This window comes from Pezoporus occidentalis, unplaced genomic scaffold (assembly GCF_034315485.1).
Source record: "Pezoporus occidentalis ecotype Australia unplaced genomic scaffold, CSIRO_AGI_Poc_V1 ctg7, whole genome shotgun sequence".
Classification (NCBI taxonomy): domain Eukaryota; kingdom Metazoa; phylum Chordata; class Aves; order Psittaciformes; family Psittacidae; genus Pezoporus; species Pezoporus occidentalis.
In genome coordinates this window covers 2,065,819-2,092,386 of record NW_026916052.1, presented here as the reverse complement: position 1 = coordinate 2,092,386, position 26,568 = coordinate 2,065,819, and the positions used below count along the sequence as shown (strand labels likewise).

At 38.7% G+C, this 26,568-nt stretch overlaps 1 protein-coding gene across 2 annotated transcripts in view; it reads right to left on the bottom strand.

Annotated features, from left to right (window-relative positions):
* Window positions 1–4,841: 4,841 nt before the first annotated feature.
* GALNT2 (polypeptide N-acetylgalactosaminyltransferase 2) overlaps window positions 4,842–26,568 on the bottom strand; it is a 101,869-nt gene continuing 80,142 nt past the window's right edge. For both annotated transcript variants that reach the window (XM_062641773.1, XM_062641774.1), the window contains exons 9-16: window positions 24,580–24,667; window positions 23,916–24,019; window positions 18,592–18,718; window positions 14,600–14,692; window positions 14,308–14,391; window positions 12,301–12,427; window positions 9,018–9,137; window positions 4,842–7,758 (exon numbers count right to left, since the gene is read on the bottom strand). In XM_062641773.1, the coding sequence (XP_062497757.1) occupies window positions 7,603–7,758; window positions 9,018–9,137; window positions 12,301–12,427; window positions 14,308–14,391; window positions 14,600–14,692; window positions 18,592–18,718; window positions 23,916–24,019; window positions 24,580–24,667 (899 nt within the window). In that variant the 3' untranslated portion in view covers window positions 4,842–7,602. The remainder of the gene's footprint in view (window positions 7,759–9,017; window positions 9,138–12,300; window positions 12,428–14,307; window positions 14,392–14,599; window positions 14,693–18,591; window positions 18,719–23,915; window positions 24,020–24,579; window positions 24,668–26,568) is intronic.

Genomic DNA, 26,568 nt, shown 5'->3' with positions numbered 1-26,568 from the left:
ATGTCCAGCAAGAGCATCGCTGGCCAAACAGCACACAAGTGTCCCAAAGAAGTTGCAAGAACAGCAGATCTGTAGGTCTCCGAGCTGCTCAAAGCAGTGGGAAGAAGATAGAGCAGGAGTGTTTCAGGGAAGAGTGACAAAGGGTCACTGTGGTGGGATATTTTGCACCTTTGGCACCTTCATACGGGCCTCGAGTTTCACGGGATGCTCCCTGGGTGGATGTGATCCTCCCAAGTCAAGCTATGGCCAAAGTGCTTCGCTGTGACTTTGCATCCGCGGTTGAAAAAAGACACAGGACTTGTGCTTGGTGTGGCTGCCAAAAGTTAATTAAAACAACAAGAACAAACTAAGGAGAGGGCTGTGCGTATGACAGGGTTCATCAGTCGCACCAGGTACAGCCTATGCTTATTACATGCGTCAGACCAAGCTCCCTACAGTGAACTTTCTCTACCTTTCCACCTCCTCGGGGCTAATTTAAGAGCTGTTCTCTGTAGCCCGTAACAGCCATGAGAAAAAAATCAGGTCCTGTCCTGCCAAAAGGAGGACACCGAGCAAGGGAACCTGCAGGAAACTTGTCCCGCTGCCATCGCCGGCTTTCCTCGGGAAACCTGTGCTCCAGGGCTCTCGGCCAAAGAAAACGGAGCTGCCAGCAGGGCCTATGGCCTGAGCCCTCCCACGAGGGCATCCAGGCAAATAGAAGCTCACCTCCTGGGAAAGGGAAGGCCACTTCCCACAGATAAAGAGGCAGGGTGCTGGTGTGTTTAGGTGAACGCAGAAATAGCCATACCATACAGAGAAGCACACAGACAAGCATGTTCTCTGTGGATACCTTATACCCACCCAGCCTCTTTTGTACATGCAATCCCCCCAAACTCAAGAGTGGTAACCTCGCCTACCCTGAAGCGCAGCCCCTGACAGAATGGAAAGCACCAGCTCACTAACAGAGCTCTTCACACATTACAACCCATGTTGTAATTATTTGTTCCATTGGAAGAGTTGACAGGAAGAGAATTACACCAGCTGAAGAATGAGATCTCCCAATTCTCAAATTCATGGGTTTCCCAAGATGTGTTAAACACCTTATTAATGTGTCTTCAGACCTTCTGAAAATCTTCTACATCTGGGCTGAATGCTGTTGCTGGAGGTCACATCCAAACAGAAGCAGAGAACTTGGAACAGATGCCACTGTTGAAGATGGTACAGCTTATGGTGTAGGGCACAGGACACGTACATCTCATTTTTACCTTAAACTATGAATTTACTGACTTTGAAATACACTGTAAGATGCAGCTCTGCTGCTGCTTCTCTCACTTTGCACCTCTTTCTCTTCCCCTTCTCTTTTTTTTCCTTATCTTGTCACCTAGACATCAAGATACCAGCAAGCACGTCATCTCTTGTAGCTCCTTCTACAGCAGAAGCCCTGACCCTTACCCAGTGACCTAAAGGTGTCACCCTCTCTTGAATAACTCATTCAGTAGGAAAAGTAAAAGCAATATCATTATACAAACCCAAAACCAGCAGGTGAGTGGTTCACACCATACCCCACAGAGCACACACTGCAGATAAAACAGAGCGTTTGCTTTCTCAGGGTTGTCTAAGCCAAAGTGTTATGTTAAAAACTTTTTATCTCCCTTGCTCCCTCTTCCTCCTCTGTTGCCACCACAGGCGTTGCTGTCTTAAGACTCAGATACCATCAGTAAGGCTGCTTTGGTATAAGTAATAAAAAATGTTATCATCATTAAAGGTATCTCAACTGGAAAGCAAAACAGAGCATCCCTCTGCTCTCTAAGAGCTTTCGAAAGGCCAACTCAACTCTCTAAGATGGAGAGACAACAATAAAGTTAATCTCATCCTGCTGCTTTATTCACTTAATTGTCTCAATGGAACAGGCACCAATGCTAGCCCAGGGGAGGAGGCAGGATCAGCATTAACAAATAGGCTGGCTCAGCTGAGCACGGAGCTGCCACCTATGAACCCACCTCACATCCACTTCAAAAACAACTTGCTGGGCAGGAAGAAAGGGGGCACAGAGGTTAACAAAGTCAGAAGTGTTTTGCAGAAGCTGTGCTCACACCAACCACACCACGACAGGCTCTTGGTAGTCTTTTTCTAACCCTCTTTTTGCCACAATGCCCAGATTAACCAAAGGTGAGGTTTAATTCATACAGGTATGGCAGAAAGCAGCCATTTGCTACTTCACATCCTTTTCATTAATAATAATAATAAAAAAAAAACAATCCTTGGATTAAAAACATCTGCTGGGTAGAAACAGGAACTTGAAATCAAACAAGTCCCTCTTCCTGCATATGGAGCAACAACATGCAGCTGTGCAGCCAGAAATCAAATCGAATGAAATCAGATCAAAAGAGTATTTTGCACTCATTCAGACAACCTCTCGGAGGGCTGTGCAGAGAGAACATCTGTGGACTGACTTTATTCCCAGTTTTTAAGCTTGATTACTAGGAGATCTTAAAATAGCTACTGGATGTTAAGCTGTAAATAAAATGTGCAGTCTAACAAAAGATGCAACCCTGACATTTGTGCTCATTCCGTAATCACGGCTCATTATCCCAGACTATTTTTTCTCAGTGGTTTCTATTCATCTGAAATCATTCTGTGCAGGAACCAGCCTCTTCCCAGAGTGTTCGATAACAAGTTATTGCTATGAAATTATTCACTGTATTTCAGTCTGAATTAGGACACAGGTGATGCACACATGCAACTCAGGACCATACAAATTTTATAGTCACTATATTTAATATACATTTAAGTAAGGCAAAGGGGGGGGATCATGGTAATTTCATGCAAAAAAATATAGCAATTTAAAATAATTAAGGTTATGGCAGTAGCACCCCAGCCAGGAACTGGACAATGCTCTGCAGGAACCATTTGAAACAAGACAATGGTCCTTACCTCAACCTCAAGTACATCATAGTCCTTTAATCTCTCCCAATACCTGTTTTCCTTTCCAAATGCACTCAGGCATCCTCTGGAAAACTGAGGATTTAAAACACATTTTTGTTTATCCACAAACAGGAACTATTAGATGTTCCCTTATAAAAGAGGCATAAACACCCCTGGTTTTATGCAGTCAAGCAGAGTAAACCCATGAATCAAAACCAGCTAAAAAGTATGACCTGGAATTCCAGAAAATGAATTACACTGAATGAGAAACTTTTTTTTTTTTCCCAAATATATACTTGAATATAAGGCAAAGGAAACAATGGAGTTCTGGTGAGTAGCAATGCAAGATCTGCTGAAGTTCATTGCTGGACAGCCCATTCAGTCCTGACGCTTATATTGAGAAGTTTACTGAGAACAGCATGTACAGAAAACGTGTAAGACCCTAGGCAGATATATAAGGGACAGACTGCTACAGTCAGCATTGGATTAGATGAAAAGCTTCTACTGCCAAAAGCCTGTTGTAATTATCTTTTAGTATTACCTGTCACCTCACAGGTGTCAAAGGGCATTTCAGATGGAGAATCCTCATTTGAGTTCCCAAGACACAATCTTCAAAAAGCTGTTTCTCCAGTTTACTGCAGTTTGACAGAACCATCCTGGTTTTGCCAGCCATAAATATTAAAGAGCGATTTGCTTGATTTAATTTAGGCTTTTTGAAAGGTGCCAAAGCACCGACTTCTGGCACATGGGGACAGCAAGTTTGCACCTAGAGCCTGATGGGTAACAATCTTCAACTTCCTCAAAGAGCAGAAGTGTTTAAATCTCTCCTATAACTGCTTCTGCAGGTTATGGGCACTGATCATGTCCTTGGTGCTTACTGTAAAGCTGTTTCTCAGGCCAGGTGCAAAGGTTCTTGTCCTGCATGCCACAAACCAGGGAGGAAGGATGTATCCCAAGAGCTGGCTGACCTGAGGCGTCTCTGAAGCTGGACAAAACATCACAGATGAGATTTTTTTACTTATTCTTCTGCTTCCATTTACCCTCCCAAAGAATGCCGTTTGCCTTGCTGCTCACCCCTACCAACCAAGGTGTTGCTGTAACTGTGCACTGTGCCCTCCTACATCAATAGGAGAATCTGACACTTTCACAGCTGTTCATCACCTACCATGGAGGATTTGCTTCCTCCCCAGCTGTGGCAGCGCAAGTTCATTTGCAAGCTCTCTGAACTAGACCTGTGAAGTGTTTGCCTCACAAAACACATTTCTTAAAAAGAGTGGGTTTGGGTGTTTTTGTTTTTTTTTTTTATTTCAGATCTAGCTTCAAGTGCACCACAGCCATCTGAGCTACCACCCTGTACAAATGGCGGAAAAGACTACACAAGCAGATGTGGACAGGCACCCCCATCAGCTGTGAGAGCTGTAGCTGTTGCCATCGTCCTGCAGGCTGCAGGATGCTCTGCCAGGCTTGGCCTACTGAGGTCTGGCAGGGATAGTCCAGGTCTTGAGAATATTAGGCCTAATGGGGCAGGAGGAGGAGCTATCCTAATATTCTAATAAGATGTACTCTTCACCATGAAGGTGGTGAGGCACTGGCACAGGTTGCCCAGAGAAGCTGTGGCTGCCCCATCCCTGGCAGTGTTCAAGGCCAGGTTGGATGGGGCTTTGAGCAACCTGGTCTAGTGGAAGGTGTCGCTGCCCGTGGCAGAGGGGTTGGTTGAAACTGGATGAGCTTTAAGATCCCTTCCAACCCAAACCACTCTATGAAAACAGAAACTTGCTTTTCATAAATGCAAATATATACCCGGAAATACATACTTTTAAAACAGGAACTTTATGAAACAACAAAGTGAAGGGAAGCATTTGAAAACTACTTCAATCTACAAGCTCCAGGCACACTTCTGGGTTTTACTCACTTATATTAACCACCACACACGTATCTATAAAGCATTCTTCTTTATTTAAGTTAAACAATTTTTCAAGGATGGTTTCCATCTATAAAATGAACAAAGTACAAGCTCTGTACAGCAGACTTTTCAAACCAACTGAAAAAACCATTTCCAAACTATGTTTTGAAAATCTGCAAAACAAACAGTATCACCATTCTTGCTCTGAAGACGGTAAGAAAAGTTCTCAGGAGACTCCATTGCAATATGCTTCAAGGGCTTTTCATTTATCTTTCAAATGGGTGAATTTCTTCAACATGAAACCCCTCTAAAATCACAGTAAGTAACTTTGGCACACTGTCATGTAAACATCATAACAAAAGGATACAGCTTCTTGTCCGTTCTCCCAAACAAAAGCAACATACAGGTCCTATATTAAACCCCCCATGCCCAGCATCCATGGGGAATTAGTGGAAATACTCCTACTTTATATGGTAACGGTTGACATGAAAGACTTAAGAAGTAGAACATGAATTTTTTAGTAGCACTTCTGATTCAGAGGTAAGAGGCAGGTCAATATTCAGAGATGTGACTGCTGATTTCAGTTAGTACTACTCTTACTGTGATCAAAGTTGTAAATGGAAATACTTCCATGGTAGAAGCTGAGTGTTTGGGTTTTTTTCTTCCTTTAAATTTTGTTTTTTAGAACCTCAAACAACTGATTTGCTGCTGAGCCCATATTTCAGCATTTCTTTTTCCATAATATGAAGAAATCTACTGCTATGTTTATGAATCATGTTCTTCAAGTTTTCAGCTATGTTAAGAGGCTACGGATAGGTAGAGACTAAAAGCTGAAAAATAGTTTACCCACTGCATGGCCTCTAAACCAGGCAAGTTTTGGAGTCAGCGGATTGTGAAGAAGTGGGGAAAAAAAACAAGGTATTAGTTATTCATAATGGGAGAAACTGGGTTTAGTGCCCCATCAAAAATGTATGCAGGTACTTGCAATCATAACTTCAGACGCACAAATGGGCACATTGGCTGGTACAGCTAAAGGCATTTTGCCCAGCAGAGTTCCACCTCTACACCTAATGTAGAGATGCAGCCAAAGGAAACTGGAAATAAAAATTAAAAAAGTAAAATAAAATAAAGTAAAATAAAGTAAAATAAAATAAAATAAAAATCAGGAACTGCTCTACTTCCAGGAACAAAGACAGAGGGGAACTGTACCGGCACACTGCAGTACAGCAGATTTCCCTATGGCCAACCCTTACATTTTTCTGAGATCCATCATCTCATCCAAACCACTTCCTGGCACTGCATGTCTACCCTAATCTTTGTCACTGCTGTCTCACTTATTAGTACTTATTTACTTTTGCTTTTCATTTTAAAAGCTCATTGAAGCATTTGCTTTCAATAGAAAAGTATATATGCAAACATAAGAAAGGACAGGTCAAAGTTGCGGTTAACTTTGACAATATTATTTTAATATAAAAATGACATCAGCTGGACTGAAGCTGCAAAATGCACGGGTTCTATGGTTAAAACACACAGGATCTGCTGGTATCCAGGCTGTTTCCCAGAGCCAAGCCTGAATCCCTTCAAAAGCTCCATTTAAAGAAACAAAATGGAAGAAAATTTCCCAGTAGTAGGTCTATAAATTAAGCAAGTGCAGTTCAGAGATATTACATATCTGCTCATCCTTGCAAGTTAAAATTCAGGTCTTGTGCTGTTGACAGTGACGTTACTATTGCATCCTATTTCTACAACTCAGAAGGGGAGTCTGAGACTAATTTTTCTCATTAGGGCCAGAACAAAACTGTGCTGAACCCACATGGCTGCACTAAAGATCTGCACCGTTTATACTGTTTTGTAACAAAAGAAGAAGTATTTTAAAGACAAAGTACTATAGAAATTATCAACACAAATATCAAGTACAAGTTTAAGGTTATCAAGAGCACATGTAATGAATTTCCAAGTTGGAATAAGCAATCAGAGCAATCACCTGTGCAGATGCATTGGCTTATTCTGCTATTTCCTTTCTCCTCCTGAGTTTCATGATCTCCAGTGAGGGCGAAGTTAAGAAGTAGATCCAGTTTGCAAAGCAAAAGCATCCAGTGTTAGCACGGACATCATACTCAGCAGCACAAAATCCGCACCTTCATAAACTTTCACTCTCCTAGCACTCCAATCCAATTCCTGTTTATACATACGTCTATCACTTTGTTGATAATTATAGGATGAAGAAAACTGATATAAACCGTTGGGAGCTGACAATATATATACTTTTATATATTTCTATTTAGAGTCCATCATAGAAAAGTTCATATTCAAATTACCAAGTACACACAGGAGAAAAAAAAAGCCTTCAAAATGACACTTCTGTTTCTGGAAACAACAAACCGTGATTTCTATGCAAATGGAGTTCTCAAATGACCTTCTCCTAGAAATTGTTCCCACCCTCCCTCCCACACCCTGTTCCCCACAGGTGTTTCTTCAGATCCTTTTTTATCATACATCAGTTGTTCCTAGAGTTAATTATCTGCTGTGCAAGTGTGTAACTGAAGACGGAAAGGAACCGTTGAAGTCTTCACACCAAGAAGGAATTGTGCTGCAGTCATGTTCAGTGACACTTTTGCAGTGCTCCAAGTCCCCTGGATCCCTGCTGTCTGCTTCAGCACTCTCCTATTTTCAGATAAAGGTGGAATACTGAGGTATATAAGTTCCGTGGAAAGTTTTAAGAAATACATCAGTAATTCAATCAAAACTTTGCCCAATGTCTCTGAATCGAAACAGCATTTTGCTTGTAAGTCTTTCTACTGCTGCAGATTGAGTGTGAATTTCCACTGCTGCGACAAAGAAGGACTGCAGATCTCAACGGTGAGACCACCATTTTTGGCATTTCGGCTGTCTAGACAGAGGTTGCTGCCAACGTGCCTCAGTTTAGAGTTGCTTTCAATTTGTTCCCATTTCTGAAAGAGGAAAAAAAAACAACAAACCAACAGTTACTGAGCTAGAAAAGCAGGAAAAGGATGAGTTCAACATCCTGTCCTTTGAAGTCTTCATAAGCTTCCCTGGCTTGTGCTTTGGAAAGCCATGGAAACTTTAATAATAGTACACAATTTCAATGATCCTTGAATAAGAGCATACGGGTTATGGCAAGCCTTGACAAAACAACTGCTTATTCAGGTAACATACTGCAACACATACAAAATGCACACAATTGTGTTACCTGTGTGAAACCTTCAATCTGAAGGAAAAAAAAAGTCACAAACCCCATCCACCTAACACTGCAATTCTAAACATAGAAGCAAGAAACACAGTCACTGAAGACAACTTTACATAAGTCTGTCAGACACCTTTCAATTATATAGAAGGCAACCAGTCAATCTGTGCTTTTAGAACATCTTTGCTCAAGGTGATGTCAAGTACAGAGTAAATCCCAAATACAGAATGTTAAAAAATAATTAAAAAAAACCTTTTTCTTTTATGTTTCTAACATTGTCCCCTTAAACCTTATAAAAAATATCTTGTTTCCTTAGTTTCCTTTTCTGGAAGGTGGCAAGAATATTCTTCCTTCAGCAAGGAATAGCATCTTTGTTATCAGTCTGCAGAACTGGAGACACAGAAGAAAGCTGGCAGATGATCAGAACTGATGACTTAGCAGAAAGAGATGAATTGTTATATGACTAGATCAAAAAGATGGTATGACTGTGATTTTCCTCAGGCATGGGAAATAGATGAAGTTGGAATGCTGCATTAATGAAAATGAACTGAAGAAGTCAGGTGCTGTTATAAATAGGTCACATGTGAAAAGAAGAAAGATAAACCACACTCTTCTAAGACACAGATTACTTAATCTTCAAACTTCACTAATAAGACCTTTCAAGAATACATTTCTGAAATAGAATATGTATTTCACAATCAGGTGTGGCAGCTGAAGACTGTTACACATCAGTGCTGTTGGGTGAAACCTTTACCAAGGCCACTGTTTGAATAAAACCTCTTTATGTTCATAAAAGATTGCACTGGCCTATGAAAAGAAAAGCTTGGTACACAAGCTTATTCCTGCTGCTCTGCCCACACATCCTAACTTTACACAAACAATAGTAAGACAGAGTGAAGAACAGAACCAATAGAAGATATGATTACTAGTGCTTGCTCTTGCATCTCATTCAAGGAAGCCCTTGTCTTCCCCACTGTTTGCAGACTGCATTTACAACATACTAACCTGTCTGCTGTCATTTTCCCTGCAGCCCTGAAGTTTTATTAGTGAACCAGGTGCTCTGTCCACGACAGTAAGGCACAAATCCATATGTTTCACCGACTTGTCCTTTGTTAAGGCCCATTCCTAGAAAAAGGAAGGAAAAAAGTGTACAAAATTATGTATACTAACACATGCACAAGGCATACATGCTGTCTCTGCATATGTAGCACAGATAAAATCCTATAAATAGCTACATATGAATATTAGAACAGTTCATTGCTTCCCATAGAGCAGGAGAGGAAAAAAGTTTTCAGACACAGTAATAGTAATTGCTTCAGCGTCAAGCTCAAGGCTGGCTCTTTGCTCCCTCTGCTGGCTTTGCACAAGTATAGCGGGCAGTCACACTGGTCCTCAGGTTTAAAGTATTTGTCCAAGTGTTTTTCCAGCTACATGATTCCTCTCTCCCTGTACATGTATTACACCCTCTCATATCTTCCATGTACGACAGATTTACATATATGTTAAAAATATATTATATGTATGTGTATATACATTATATATATATATACACACACATAAAACCTCTAAAAGCTTGGTCTTCAGCATCGCTGGCCACCCTTCCCATGCACTAAACTATGCATAATGGCTACCACAGTGAGGAAGCAGTTCTTAGTATGACAGAGACCACCAGAAAGCAATATACAGGACTGCCAAACTCAAGGGTAGAGGGAGACTGTTATAAAGGCTTCATGTACAGTAGAATTTCCTCTACATGTATTTAAATATGCAGCTCTTAAATTGAAAGCATCGAAAGCTGTTCTGTATGTACTGCTGCCCAGCTTGCTTGATCACAGCATCCTTACACAAGGGCTTGCTCTTGTGCTGGTGTTCAGACTCTCTCCATGTCTTTCTCCTCAAAGTTTGGTCTCCAGGATCTAGACTGGTCTTCATTTGTGTCATTATCCTTTGGAGAAAAGAAGCTGATCTATCAACTAAAGCCAAGCTAATTATCCAAATCATGCTCATCACTACTTAAAATGGCACACTCAGCTTTTCTCCAAAAAGCTAAAGAGGATTCAGAGTTGCAGAATACAACCTCTAGATACACAGGGTCAAGCCTGGCTATATTTAAATGTTATTTTGCAAGCAATCAGTGTTTCAGAAATAAATTGACAAATCCCATCCCATTTTTTAACTTATTTTCTGATACCATAAGCAGATTTTTGGCTTCCATAGTCCCATTTAAAAATCAGCAAATTCAACAGCTATTAAATTCTTCTGAGAACAGATGCTCAGGAAACAATCAAAACTTCTAACCCACAGGATTACAAGTAATCACCACTGCACAGGTACCATAGCATGCAAGTACTAGAATAATCACAGCAATGCAAAACAAAGCAAAGGCAGGAACACTCTGTATCCCTTTGTCTCCCAAACCCTTAAACCGAAACCTTTTCACTCTCAATATGGTAATCCCAGATGACAACAAAATTACTTGGCTTCTCAGTTCTGCCCAGTTTGTAAGATGTCAACAAGAATCATTAATAGCCACTTTTAACAACTTAAAGAATGAAGCAAGTTATTTTCAAAGCTTACCAGGAATCACAAATGCCTCTGAAACAGAAGGCCCCTTTATAAGACTTATACTGAATAGTGACAGTTGAAAATACTACCAGGGAAGTGGTTAAAATTTTTATTTGAAAGCCTTGTAATCAGAGACAGTGGAAGTCTTGAAGATACTGCTTTATACATCTTTACCCTTCCATCAAAAGCCTGCAAGAACATTCCCTCCAATCCAATACGGATTCTGCTTGGACACAAAACCTGGTTTTAAGCTGTTCTGCTCTTAATCTGCCTGAATGTCTCTGAACAGGAACCTATTCAAAGCAAATGCATATGAAGATATGATATGATATGCATATGATATATGATATGAAGATCAGCTTCATAGAAGAAGCCACACAGAAGATATGGTCAGATTCATGGGAAGTGAGTCTGAAAGAGGAAGCTAACTTTGCATATCTATAGAGAACACAAAACATCATCAGAAACTCTCAAGAACTCTGTACCAAGGCAATTCTGCCATGTACACCCCTTCTAAAAACCACTGTGGTGTTCTGAGAAGATACCTGTACTTTCATAAGGGTAGTAGAAAAAGCCTCCCCAGATATATTCTCTTTAATGATAAGGAAAATAAACATACTTCAGGTATATAATCTTAAGGTCCTTTCCGACCCCAACTATTCTGTGATGGCAATGCATTCAAATCAATATGATTTATCTTCCAGGAAATAAGTTCTTTATTTTAGCCTTTGATTTTAGGATTTTCCCCTTCTAATTTAAATCAGCAAAATTCTGATACTCATTCAACAGCAAATTTGTAAGTGGTGAACCTTCTATTTTAATGGATGTACTTGAAGTATTAGTTTTGCATTCAATTTATAGTCAGGTTGATTCTGAAAAGAATTTAGTGACAAAGCAGCACAGAAAATAGTGAGCACATATATATATATTTCAAGAACAACAAAGTCACAACTGTATAAATAAGATTCTTCAAAATAATTAATGCTCTCATTTACAGATTTGACACATTTGGGATTAGTTTAAGAGTAGGATTAGAAAGGATTTGCTGAAATGATCCCTTTACTGTGAGTGAATTGGATATGACATTTAGGCAACTCTGTTTTCTAGAAGAGCCAAATGGGGATTTAAGACAGATTTTTTTATAGCCTGCTACTGAAAATTAGAAATGAGTAGTAGGTTATCACAGTAAAGCATTCTTCTACTTTTCTGACCTTAGGTCATATGCTTAATACAACCCAAATCTTTCCTTAAAGAAAAATTCCACCCCCCTGACCCATCAAACATACCAATTTATTGAAAAAAAGCTTTCCCTACAAGTACAAAACTCCTGGGAAAGAAGTAACTGGCCTCTAGTGTAAAAGCAAATATTAATAGAGACAAAGGAAGGAGATAACTTTGTTGCACACTGAATGAATCTCTGGACTCAGATTCTAATCCTGAATATGTATAATTATACCTGAGAGAGGAGTTATTTAGCCAATCTCTTATAATAACTGATGTGGAGATATTAATTTCTTATAATAAGAGATATTAATCTCTTGTATTAGAGATATTAATCTCTTATGTTAGAGATACTAATCTTTTATAATAACTGATCCAGACTTATCTTCCCATCACCAATACACAGAACTTGCTTAACAAGTTTCACTTTATTTTTTATTAAAAAAAAAAAAATCACATACTATGAAAATGAAAATAAAAATAAAAATAATGGCATACAGACCTGGTTTCCCCCGGCATTATGACATTCATAAACTCCAACAACACCATCTGCAAAGTGGCCCAAAGTGTCAAGGCAATTGGTGCCCTGTTGCAAAGCCCCAAAAGCTATATCTTGATGATCAGGTACCCTAAAATAAAACCAGAAATATCTGCTTAATTCCATTTCTTTAATCTACTTTTTTAACTCCTTGTCTTTACTTGGAGTATTTTAAGATAACAGGTTCAAGATACATGATGGCTACTATCTGAAAATCTCAATCTTCTGAGGAGGGAAGGCAATTATCTGGTCATGAACTGATGAAATATGAGTAAACTTGTAAGCTTAGGACAGAATACAAAAAGACCTGTACCAGAGAATGAGGAGTGGAAGGTGTCCCTGCACATGTCAGGGGTGGAGTTTGGAACTAGATGATCTTATGCTCCCTTCCAACTCAAACCATTCTATGATTCTATGAACACACAAACTCAGCACAAAAGGCAAATTAAAGATTATTTAAAGATGATCATTTAAGACAGCTGAAGCTGAATGCTATCAGTTAAGGTATCAAGCTCTCTTGGCTTTTTTTCAGCCAAACTAGCTTGTGGCAGAAATATGACATTCTACATTTTTCCCCAGACTGTTTTTACTGAAGCATTAGAAAAGGGGATAGAAATTTAAAAGAAAACAAAATCAAAACCCATCAATATTTTGCTGATATGTATTTCCTAATGACTGCACATAAAACTCGTATAGTGTGGAAATACATAGGTAAGCCTGTTCAACAAAGTATAGCTGTGAGGTAGAGTCTATGAGTTCATGACAAACAGTAAAGCAAGGGCATATCAGTTCCTTTTAAAACTTCAGACTATAAAATGAGTATAACAATTCAACTCAGCAGAACAAGCACATGAGAGATGACACATTATACTTAAGTAATGCTTATGGTAGCACATTTTTCAGGAGAGCTTGCAAGACGTATTTTTTCTGACAAATAAAACAAAAATAAATATCCTCTAGCACTTTTAAGAGACAATAAAAAGTAACTTCTTCAGCATCATCCTGGTTTATGAGACTCTTCAGTTTACGTGGTTCTGTACATGTTTCACTGGGGCTGTAATGACTGGTGCTCTTGCATTCCAAGCCTGTATTGACACTAGTAGTTACGTGACTGTACTGACATGAAATGCCCCCAGGAAAAAAAAAAGCCAAACCAACAAGCATTCTTATAAGCCACACAGTGTTTTACTGTTATAGTACCAATATCAGGTTGACAGCAGACAAACTAGTTTATAGTCTGAAATCTGACTTATTAAATGGCTATTGAACAAAACCCTTTTTATTTCAAAAAGGGTTTTTCTTCAAGGATTTTTCATTAGTTAGGATGCATTCACGTTACAGAAACTGTTAGTGGTGTTATCCCTCATTTCCCTCTTCCTTCCCCAATGCCCCTCCACTCCCCCTCCCCTCCCCCGGGTTAATGAGTATCCATCCAGTGACAGAGAACAAGAGACAGAAAGAGCAGAAGACAGAGCTTTTTAGAGTCTTTGGCAGCTATCCTTATCTGCTAAACATACAAGGCCCTCATCTGCTGACTCCCTTTACTTGTACTGTACTGAGATTCAGTGCCTTCACTCAACCAGGCATGTGCTTAGGCAAAGACTAAAGCTTTAAAGGGACAACAACAGGATACAGAACAGTGTACTTTTCAGCAAGCAGCTTTTGTAGGAGACTAACTTCAGGCTCAGATAAATTGAGTCCTTTGGACACTGTTCTCTAAAACACCTGCTACTGCAGCTGTAGCTGCAGTAAGTAGAAAAAGCAGCTTACTAGGGGGAAATGGCTCTTTAGAAATAGAACTAATAAAACCTAGAAGCAAATAAGTCCACATAAGGCACTGCTTTCACAAATAAATTAAAAAACGTGCTTCACATTCAAGGATGGAGAAAGAGGAACTGATGATATCTGGGGAGGGGAAGAAATAAAAAAAAGAGAGCACTCCATATTACCTTCAATTCAGCCAAAACTCACCGTAACTCAGGGTAAACATTTTCAAGGTACCACTTGAAGGGTTTGCAGCTAAGTCTCTTTCTAAGTTCCATTCGGCTTTGAATACTAGAGGGGGTTGAAAAAAGGAGCAGTTTTTAAAGGCAGGCTGCTGTCTCCATACACATTAAGGAATACACAGAAAATTCAAAACCAGTAGAGCTGGAGAACTTTATCTTCAAGAGATAACACAAGAGCTACCACTGCATTCACCTCAGAACGTGCTATCATCTCACAAAGAATAAATTAATAAGGCAAAGAAGCGCTTGTGACTTACTTGCCATAAGGTACATTCCTGGCTGAAGGCACTGCTGCGTAATAGAAATTCTTGTACTCATCCATCCAGACTTCTGCTGCCCTGCGTGTATTTCTAGGGACAACCATATGAAACACAGGTTATATTTTCTCTAGCTGCAATCAAGCCACATCGTTTGCCCTTGGGTTGACTTTAATCTCTCCTAGTACTACATAGCCAGCGGCCTCAAGCCACGCAAAAGATTCCTTATTGAAAACCCAAGTAATGGAAAACTATTAGACAGTAACATAACTGAATCCAATACATTTAGAATAAAATTTATGCCTTTTCCACACTCACCACTGCTTCAGGTTTCCATTCAGAATTTAATAAACATCTTGGAATTCTTTCTGCAAACTTCATGGAAGTTGTTAGGTTATTTGGTTTGTGGGGTTTTAGGTTTTTTCCTTTTGCAAGAGTAACTTGACAGAAGCCAAATTCAGTGAGTGTTCACCTGGACAAGCAACCTAATTGGAAGCTAAAATCTCAGCAATTGGCAATATTTAATAATGCTTTTTATGCTAACATATATATATATTAGCAGATATGCTAACATAGGCAAGACATGTTCGGTCTTTTTCTATTCCTACCAGCAGAGTACTCAAAGTTCCAAAAGACATAAGCTATCATGACATTTAAGGCTACGAACCAAGGAAGTCTGCTGTAACTGAGGTAACAGAGGAGAACCAGTAATTAGAAAATATGTTTTGTTTAATGCTTTAAAATTCAAGAGAGATTAATTATTGCAGTAAATGTAAAAAACACTAACCCAAGGGCTTTATTTCCAATCAAACATATCTCTAAAAATTCCTAGATTTGTGTGACTGATGTGTTTAAATCTCCTTTTGGACTGCAAGAGGGTAATGCCTTTTTCCTTTCCATGGCTTCCATGTAAAACTCATTTACTTCTATTGTTCGTATTTTTATGCTTAGAAAATTAAGCCTTATTTCACTTGCAACTGCAGTGCTCTGAAGCTTATTTTACATTTGGCAGTAAGTTCATCTAAAGCAACTGCAGTAAACTCAGCCAACAACTTCTTTAATATGATTTTCCAATTCAAAAGACAAAGTAGTCAGGATAAAGTGAGTTGTTCTTGCAGGTCACTGAAGAAAAGAGTCACAAGACAGACCTCAACCATCTTTTGTTTGAGGACTGACTTTTCCTTGAAAAAGTCATCTTTTTGTAAGCAAAATCCCATTCAATCCAGATTAGAGAGCTATTTCATTTTGCTTTCACTTGCGGTCTCTCAGGCCTGCATGAGCGTCAGCTAACCATGCAACACCTGCCCCTGTTGCTTGTCCGTGGGCCAGACTTTAGCAGTGGGAGAGGAACTATTCAGTTTGCCAGGGCACTTTCAAGACCAGAATGTCTGTCTGCATCATGCTTCCCCATACTCGGGGATGAACAGTTCCAGCTTAGTACAACAGGAGAACAGTAACTGCATAGATGCTGAGAACTGCCTGAAGTAGTAAGACCCAAAGAAGGCAGGGTACTGAGGAATACAGTGTAGGGTACACTCAGCGCTTAATGCCAAGCCTCAGTTAATGAAACCTTGCATTGAGAGATAAGAGATAGCTTTGCATGGAGCAGACTGGTGACTGCAAGGTTTATTTGCTCTCCTGAAGTGGTATATTAAGGCAATACATACTAGTCTAACAAATCCTGCCAGACATAAGCCATATCTGCCCACATCCTGTCTGTGTGGCGTGGTCAGTGAAACCGGGCTCCCAGTCTCTATCCTGAGTCACTAATTTGTTTTGGCTAAGGCAACACATAAGGCAGCACATACTGACTACTCAGCTAAAAACAGGATGCTTACTCACTTCAGAAGAAGCTGCATACAGTCAAGGGACAGAAGCTAAAAAGTCCCAGCTGCAAGATCAGCACAGATTCCATGGACCAACTTTCTTGGCACCATGGTCCTACACATATCTGATAATACCTGCACTACAGGGATATCCCATTACCTTAGGTTTCTCATTCTCTCATTGCTGAAACTGATTTTAAGGCATTCTGTTACCTTGGTTTGACACCCAAGAAAGCTGACTGAGGAGAAAGTCTTCAAATACACCGCAACTTGCCAACCCTGCTTTTAAGTGATATGCAACTTTCTAGGTGAATTAAAAAATAGTTCGAATGAAATAAATAATTTTAATGGCATTTCAGAATTTGAAACATCTGGACAGCTGAGGACACAGGTAGATCTGGGATTTAAGTACCCAAGACACTAGTTGTCAGGCTGCAGCTAGCCTCACCATTCAAGTACACAGAAGATCTCTTTTCAAAGTCACTTTGAACACAAACAGCTAAAACACAATGCAACTTTAAAAAACCCTATCATAGCAACTGTCAGTACATTTGAGTGATCAAATCACAATGAAGATTTGATTTTGCAACAATAGCCAAAGGCTTTAAACCCAGTACAAATGCAGCATCTTTAACCCTTGCTAGTAAGACGCATTCCTGATGTCTGCTCTACCCTTGCATGCACACAGACACCCGTTTACCCTACTTTTCAGCTGAGCTATGTTAAAGTACCTAGTTATATCACAAGAAAAACAGCATCTTGACAACAGCCCAGATGGAAAAACTGCAGAGAAATGGGAAAATGGGAAAATTTATTTATTTATTTTTATAGCATATTGCTATGACATCATAATTCTAAAACCTACCATGAAACTGAGTTGCGCCCTAAGCCTGTGTAATACAGTTTACTCAGCAGATCTTTCTACCCTCCTGATACACACTATAAATACTGGAATAGAGATGTATTAAGAGAGGGTATTTCATTGCTAGTTTTCATTTTCCCATAAGTACTATTATTCATTTTTCACCACAGCATAAAATACAGATCTCAAAGAATAAGGGACCAGAAAAATCCCCCCTGTAACTACTGGAAGAAGCAGGGCAATGACTTTATTTTAGCAAACTATTAAATTCATTAGAGTCACCTTGGCAGGAAGAGAAGAATTACACTTTAAAGAGGTTCCTCAGTCTAAGGTGAAACATGAGTCTAAATATATCAGCAGCTTTTAAATTCTTATGAATTTAAATACATCTATGCTTTTTGTTGCTTCATGTTAAGTAGAGTCTGGGTTCCATATCCCTTCAAGGATAAGTGAACAATTTTAGCTCCAGCTCCTAACACACAGAATCTTTAGGTGACACTTGTACTTCTTCAGTCCCCTATGCTCAAGTCCCATTCTCTAAACAAAAACCTTCTCTGCAACTGAGAGAGCCTTGGTCAGAATATCCACCATACATCGACACAGTACCTTTATGCACATTACTTAGAAAACACTATGAACATGAACCAAATTGCTGTTCTCATTCTGTAGAGTCAAAACTGAGGAAGCAGCTCAGTATTTCAGTTTCTATTGTATATTCTATCAATGGCAAAATTAACAAGCAAATCAATCTAAGCTCTTAATACTGCAGTTTCTTAGGTCTATAGGAATAGCACAGGAAAGGCAAACATGATATAGAATGAAGTTGCCAACAGACTGACACAAATGCCATAATCAGTCTACACAGTCATTTGCATATGACATACTGATCATGTATTAACAAAAAGCAAGCAAAGCCTATTCATGACTTAGTGTATTCTGGCTCCTAGTGAATGATGCAACTGTTTTTATAAAACTGAGATTTATAAGACAGTTTTAAAGAACACTTTATTTTCAGAACTAAGTAAAACACAAACTTCTCAAAACTGCTAGAATGCCAAGCTAAGCATTTCTTTCTTTTCCAGATTCTCAGGCTCTGTCTATTAGAAGTTTCCCTTTTATAACTCTCTTGTTCTTCTCTCTGTGTAGCTGCCTCAAAGTAACTTTTTTAAATTTGTATTTTTCCATGCTAGATAATATTGCAAATGTTTATAAAGAAAAGATCCTTAAAATGAAATTTCTGCCACCTGCTGATCACCTGAAGAAATCTGAAACATTACTATTTAGCTGAAGACCTTAACAGTTACCTTGCAAACACTGTACCACTCCCACCAGGAAATGTGTAAGGGTGCTGTTTGCGGAATACGTGACCCACTCTGCTGCAAGGGATGATTTCTAGGCTTCCACCACACTGCCAAACTCTGAATGAGATTTCTGAAATAAAAACATGAATGAAAGACCAACATCGCTAAACACTGTAATTTTGAAGTATACCATTTACAGATAAGGCTTTTAGTGATTATTGCTGAGAAAATCAGTGACATAGTTTTCTGAGAAATTCTAGGATAAACAAAGGCATATCTAAGCATTCATTGTTCTCCAAGCTCAGGAGAAACAATCCTGTTAAATGGGAAGCAAAATCAGAGGTTAGCAGCAGTCCCCAAATTCAAAAACCATGCTGCAATTGGCCAAAGTTCTGTCTATATTTACTGCTACTACACTTTGTGTAAAGGGTACACAGCAGTAGATAAAATAATGATCTAGCTTATAATAAAAATTTTCAGCTAAAGATGGAATAACACAATAGACAAAATCAAAGCATTATAAAACACTCAATAGATTAGAGCTGCAAACATATTATAGAAGATAACCATACACCCCCAAACACCTTGTATGGAAGGAGTTACATCAAATCAAACTTATTTTGGAGACAGAGCAAATAAAGATGCAGCTTCTGTAAACTGAAGGTTATGGACAGTACACTTCTAAGCAAATCCAGTGAGCTGTCCCAGCTAGTGAGGACAAGAAGGTCTAGAAATATTTATACACCTTTCTCTTACTGAGTGCTACACTTTGTTTCAAGGCTGTTTATAATAATTCATTATGTTTTCACAGCTTAAACATGGATAAGTATATAAATAATGCAGCTCTAAAGTCAGTGTCTACCTCTGATGACTAAGTCATACTAAGTGTCATTTCTTCCCTCAGAAGCCTTCTTCCCACATACACAAGTCATAAAAATCGCATTACTTCAAAAATTAAAGTCAGAAAAAACCCAACCCAAACACCAAAACCACCCCCAAGGTTAGAGAGCACGGCTTTGGGACTGTCCAGAGAAAAAGAATCATTTAAAAAACCAAAACACAAACAACAACAACAAAAAAAAAAATCACCCCCAAAAAAACCCAACCAAAACACACCCCCCCCCCCCCCCCCAAGAAAGAGAGAGGTGCTGTGATTTCAGCTACTGATGGTGCACCGTAACTGCCCTTCTTCTCAATGATCTTTGGTTTTACAATGACCATTTCCTATTTGTTTTACTTCAGTGAAATTCTATTGCATCAGGGTCAATTAGGCATATTCATGAACCCCAGACAGTCAACATAGTCCAATCCGAAGACAGATCATCCTCCAAAAATATTCACAGCAATACTGTCTTTGCCAGTAACTTATGGTCTTGGATGAACATGGGACAAGAGGCAAAAGTAATTTTTAAAGCAACCGAACATGACATTCTTTCTGTACATTTTTCACAGTACTGACTTCAGGGTTTTTTTATACATATATAGATGATTGCAGGCTTCCCCATATCTAGCTCATTTTGTCCCATACGCCTCTGCTTTCACAATTTGAGCAGTAACAGTTTTCTTGTTCCACTTTGAAGTTTTACGCACTTTTGCTAGACAGTTCATACAGTTATTAGCTCAACATGACAGGATGCTGCACTTGGTGAGGACAGCCTAGTGAAAGACAGGGAGATCTCAAAGACAAAGGGTTTTGCATTAGGAAACCAAGTATGGACCAAATGCTTGAAATCTAGTACCGGACTAATCTAAGTATTATTACATATATTTATATTATGTATATTATTACATACACACCTTTGAAATGAGTTAAAGTGAGATTCTTGTTAAAAATAAAGGTCAATGTGGTATGCCTAAAGCTCACTCTTTTTTAAATGATACATTTGAAGGTTTAATCCAAAGAGTCACTGTCACCTATTGAATATATTTAGGCATTGAAAAAGTATTTTTGTTTTAGAAGTAATTTAGAAATATCTTTTGTCAACTTTTCATTAGGCATAGCTGCTTCTACTGTGTATGTTAATTTGATTAATTCTCCCTCCATAAACTCCCAGAAATATCAACCTATATTTTTCACACCTTAGACTCTGAAAAATCCCCAAAATAAAACTGAAAATGATGAAAAATAGTTCTATGGGAAAGACAGCAAAGGAATACTAAGTAGAGAGAGAAGCAAACTAATTTTTACTTGCACCAACATGGATTCTAAAGCCTTTTAAAGTAGTAATGTACATCAACTACAACTTCAAGAAAACTCAGAAACCGCTTTAAGACATTTTTTTTGCCATGCTCAAACAGTGGGAGAAGTGTTGCTATTGTAACAATTTCAGTGGACCCAGTTTTTCATTAAAAAGGCATAAAACAGCATGTCAAACATTCTTCAGTTGCATGAGATAGTGCGAGACCTCTCAGTAACAGACTGCTCATTTTATTGTAGTGTGTCATTGATACACAAGACAGGAAATGTCTTACTTGCTTCCCGATTTAAGCAAAATTAAGAAAAGCCTAAGTTTTCAACTTAGACCCAAACCTTCTAAATAGTCCACCCTGTTCTCCAGTGTACTCCAATTTTCCTATGCTTATCAAAAAAGCATTGCAAAGAGTCTTAGAATTAGAGTTTACAAATTCAACACAAGACTGAACAAACTTTGATCCATGTTTTGTACAGCAAACACATTATCAGTCACATCTAGCAATAATCTGAAAACTGGGTCTTCATGGCAAAAGCTCTCTCCTTGCTAATTTAGACAAAACACTGCAGGTCCATCTTGAAATTTGTAAAGTTGACATTATACTAATGTGAACAAAATCTTACAGACCAGCTGCTCTGCACATGCTTGAAAGAAAAATGCTATGTTTTATAAAGCATAAAAATAACATCCAGAACTATTTTGCAAGTCCCTCTATCAGGTTATCTGCACATAACATGAAGTTGCTGATACAGAGATATACTTGAGAGTAAAGAGGCCTGATGAGCGCTATGTTGAATTTTAAACTGCACATCACAGATTTCTGGTATCTGGTGCATGTGTCATTTATTGCCAATTAAATCATATGCCATGTGATTTTTACTTGTCATCAGTTAGTCTGGCAGCTACGAAGAAATCATTAGCTGTCTGCTGTACTGACTGACTTTGCCTTTTCAAGGAGCAGAGAGAAGGCACCCCAAAGTCTCCATCTCCTCCTTCCCATGAAGGAGGGGGAACAGAATGCAGCAGGAGCAGCAGTGACAGCTTTTTACATGTAGTCTTCTCACCTTGACTGGGGAGCTGTTGCTTGTGCCCTTTCCTGCTATCAAGGCCTCAATTATCAAAGCATAAAAGCAGCTGCTAAATTTCCAGAAAAAAACTCAGTCACTCAAGTACATGCTTGAAGCTAACCAAATATTTCAGTGCTCTAGTGGCAAAAAAGTGAGCGCAAGTATTGCTGTAGTAAGTTTATCCAATGACTTTCCAGGACATTAAAAAAAATGAAAAATTATGATATTCATATTAATACAATTTAGCAACATACAGCCAAAACAGTGAGAAAAAGAAAGACAGGAAGTAACTGCTCAAAACACATCAGAGGTTTCTTTGGGTACACTGCATAGAAAAGTTAGAGACTGGACTGCAAGGATGCCAATTCCAAGCTTGAAGTTCCTTAAAGGAGTGTTAAGCATTTGGTTACCATGCCTCCATACTTAGTGTACTTTCTACAGCAGACATTTCCTGGCAGGCCACGCATATGCTCAATGCATAAACATATTTCAGCAACCCAAAATACTCATGAGCTTTTTACAAGTTGAAAGTATTTTAGTATTTTGCAGCTATCACGTGCGTAGAAAAGTTTCTAGACTTAGAGCTGATCCTAAAACACACCACTTCGAATGTCTGAGATGCATTTCTACCCTAGAAAACTAAAGTAATGACAGACTGGAAGTCTTGAGAAGTTGTAGACTTCTGCTCCTCTCAAATCTTTTTTATCTTAATACAAGTAATACCATTCTTAACTGGAGAAAAACTTTGTTTAATACTGTAATGCAGAAAATAAAAACCAAACAACCACTACTAAAGACAGATCTAACCACAAGGTCAAAGAAGAAATGGCTAAAATACAAGTTCTTGCAGCCACTCCTCCCTCTTCCCTAAACACAACTCACTGAAACATCTGAAAATGAGGAACTAGGGCAAAATTGTCCTCTCAACCAGAATTATCTCATAGGGCCAAAGCAGGTGTACAGAGTTACTTAGTTCAGATGCCAGGCAGTATGATATTATTAAGAAATAAATTATTCTTCAGTCAGCTAAGTGTTGATTTTTTTAAGATGTATGCAAGAACATTAAACTCATGAACTCCTGCGTTCTACTTTTCACAATTTAATTTCAGCAACATCTTAAAATATGCCTTACATGGCCAGCATTTAAACAGGATCCTGCCCCTCTTATTGCTCTCATGAGCCCTTACTTGGAGTGCTGTGTGCAGTTCTGGTGTTCTCAACATAAAAAGGACATGGAACTGTTGGAACAAGTCCAGAGGAGGGCTATGAGGATGATCAGGGGCTGGAGCACCTCCTGTATGAAGATAGGCTGAGAAAGTTGGGGCTGTTCAGCCTGAAGAAGAGAAGGCTGCGTGGAGACCTCATAGCAGCCTTCCAGTAGCTGAAGGGGGTCTATAGGGATGCTGGGGAGGGACTCTTCATTAGGGACTGTAGTGATAGGACAAGGGGTAACAGGTTTAAACAGGGGAAGTTTAGACTAGAAGTTTAGATTAGATATAAGGAAGAAATTTGTTACTGTAAGGGTGGTGAGGCACTGGAATGGGTTGCCCAAGGAGGTTGTGAATGCTCCATCCCTGGCAGTGTTCAAGGCCAGGATGGATGAGGCCTTGGGTGACATGGTTTAGTGTGAGGTGTCCCTGTCCATGGCAGAGGGGTTGGAACTAGATGATCTTAAGGTCCTTTCCAACCATAACTATTCTATGAGTCTATGATTAGTAACTTTAGATGAGGATACAACATTAAAACAAGACTGCCATTTTGAAAGCAATTGTGCATCTACATTCAGTAATTCTTTATCAACCAAAGTCCATTACAAAAAAATAAAAGTGAAAAGATTCCTGCTTAATGAACAAATACTTTTATTCTTCCATATTTAGCACATAATTCCTACCTTGTTTTATTTTTCTCCATTGAAATAAACTTTTTTGATTTTGCCAATACTGCATGTGAAGATCTAACTCTGGTTTTAAACTTCTTTGCACAAAATCAGGAAGACCATAACTCTGACAATAAAGGCAACGACAAAACCTACTTTCAAGACTGATCCCAAAGTAAATAATATACATACCCAAGTTTTCTCCACCCCAAACATCCATCATCATGTCATACTTCCCTAGTTCTTCAAAATAGGATTTGTCCATCACAAACAAGCCACCAGCTATCATGGGTGTCCTAAAAAAACAAGAAACAATGCATGAAATACAGAACCATGAGCTGGGAGGTAACTATTATTTGCATCTCAAGGTTAATACATCCTTGGGAAAAAAACAAAAAAAAACAAAAAAAACTGCAATGCTTTCAAATGCTAATTGTGCATCTAACACATTAAATGTTGCCTGCACACATTCCTATGGCATATAAGGTGTTATGACCACCTTCTGAAGTAGTCCCCGAATCTCCATTTGGCTCACCAGTTCCTTATGTAAAGTGGGGCAATTTGTGCCAGCAATAAAACATTAAAACTGATACTCTATTTTTAGCCCTCAAGACATACCAACTATGTTTTGGTTCTACTTTTTGTGAAGAGTAAATTGTCTATCAGTGTGCTTTAAAGTATTTTTTTAAATATAAATTTTGAGAGTCACATAACATTACATAAATTTGAAGGAAATTTCAGTGCTAGAGAAGCTATAGTAAAGATCCCCTCTCTGACTCAGAGAACATGATTTCTAACTTTTTTTTTGCTGAAAACTACATGCTGATAGAGAAAAGACGTGGCGGTACAGACATACTTTATGGGAGCTACTGGATTTCCTTGTCGTGCTCTTCTTTGCTCTGGTGTCATGTAATCCCATTTGAACACCAGGTTCCAATCAAAGCCTTCAAGAAGAAAATATTAGAGTAGGATGTTAGAAAGACTGTGGTCATCATTCAACTCATAGTAACAAATGTTAACTGAAAGCACTGGGAACTGTAATTTAAATTAAAAATTTAAACTTGTACAAACTTCTGGGAAGAAAATAAACAAGTAGGAGAATAGATGAAAGGTAAAGAAGATAATAGAACAATAAAAAAAAAGTAAATCTCAAATACAAAATAACGTTGCTTTCTCCTGTTGCCATCTATTACACAAAGTAAGAAACCCAGTCAACAAGTGACAAAGCAAAAGCCTTATACACATCTCATTACCCTTACATCAAATAAATTATCACATTAAGATCTTCCAGCCACTACAAATGTTTCCAGCATTCCTTACAGTGCAATTGCATTTCAACTCTCATCAAATATTTATGTTTACAGGCTTTTTGCACTACCCTTGGTAGTCCTCCATCAGCAGGAGCTCTCTATCATACAGGTCACAACAGGTTACATCCCACTTCTCTTATTAACATTCATGTAACGTTCTGCTTTCTCCCACTGTATGCTTTCATGCGCATCATTTTTTAAACCTGAGGCAACCACTAGAGGACCAAAATCTTACTTCCCTTACGTATGCACGTGTATGCATGTACACACAGCAACAGTTGGTCTGGTCCTTTCACGAATTAAGCACAGAAGCACATAAAGACCATTAGAATAAACAAGACTGATAGGTCACCTAGAGCAGCGAAAGCTGACAGCCATTTGAATTACCTGCTTTAGGCAGCGATACATGGCTGGTATAAGACAAACTTCCTATAGGAAACACTTCGTAACAGTTTTTGAGCTGGGTTAGGCCCATAAGCATGAACACTTGTTTAAAAACTATGCAAGGTCCATAGCCCTCTCCCTGTACACCTGGGAGACACAAATCAGCCTTATATGAAGTGCCTGCTGCCAAACACATTTAGATCCTATGAGGTCATGTAATGAATGATTTCCAGATCTCTGGTGCACAGATGTCAATAGTTTTCTTTATCCAGCATAAAGATAAGGCATTATAGGGAAATGGGGGAAAAGCTAAGGTAAACAGACAACAAATACAGTCCTACAAACTATCTGTCTGCATCCGCAAATGTGTAGTAATGATTAATGTGGAGAGCTGAAAACTAAACAGTTTTCGGTTTAACTCACAAGATATTTATCTCAAGCACACCAAATACAGAAATATCCTAATTACAGAAATTATCCTAAACAGTCTTCACAGAATGCATGCCAACTCTTTCTCTCCATGTTTGAGTATCTTATGAACTGCTGCACTGTAAAAATGAAAGACCATCTAACTACTCCAAAACTCCAAGTAGCAAAACAGTAAAATTACTACAATCTATATTACTGCAAAGCCTCCAGCATGGAAAGTAAAATGAGCTCCAATATTTCGCTGCAGTTAAAAAGTCACATTTCATCATACATGCCCAGCAAAATTACTTGCATCTGGGAGAACTTAAAAAACCCTACTGTTCTCCAACAGAAGTGGTAGAGATAGAGTTACATACACTCTAGTGAACACAAGGGGTCTCTTTTGGAACACAACACTCTTGCAAATGCTGAACAAGTGTATGAATTGTCTACCCATAAAAATAGTTTTCCGTCTCCATTTTCACTGACTCTGGGAAAAATCTGCATTCAATGAGATAATATCAGTAACTCTGTAAAAGAAGTATTTTTAAACACAAGTGCATATCCAATATGAAATTCTATCCAGTGTAAACCGCATTGCAGGCATACTCTAAATTATTAGATCTTGGTTAACTACAGTTTATTCCAGTAATTAAAGTCCTTCTCAGAGCAGCATAAACACTTTGGCAAATCCCTCCTCAAAAATAATTTGTAACATGAAGTGCATGGATTTAGTGCTGGCC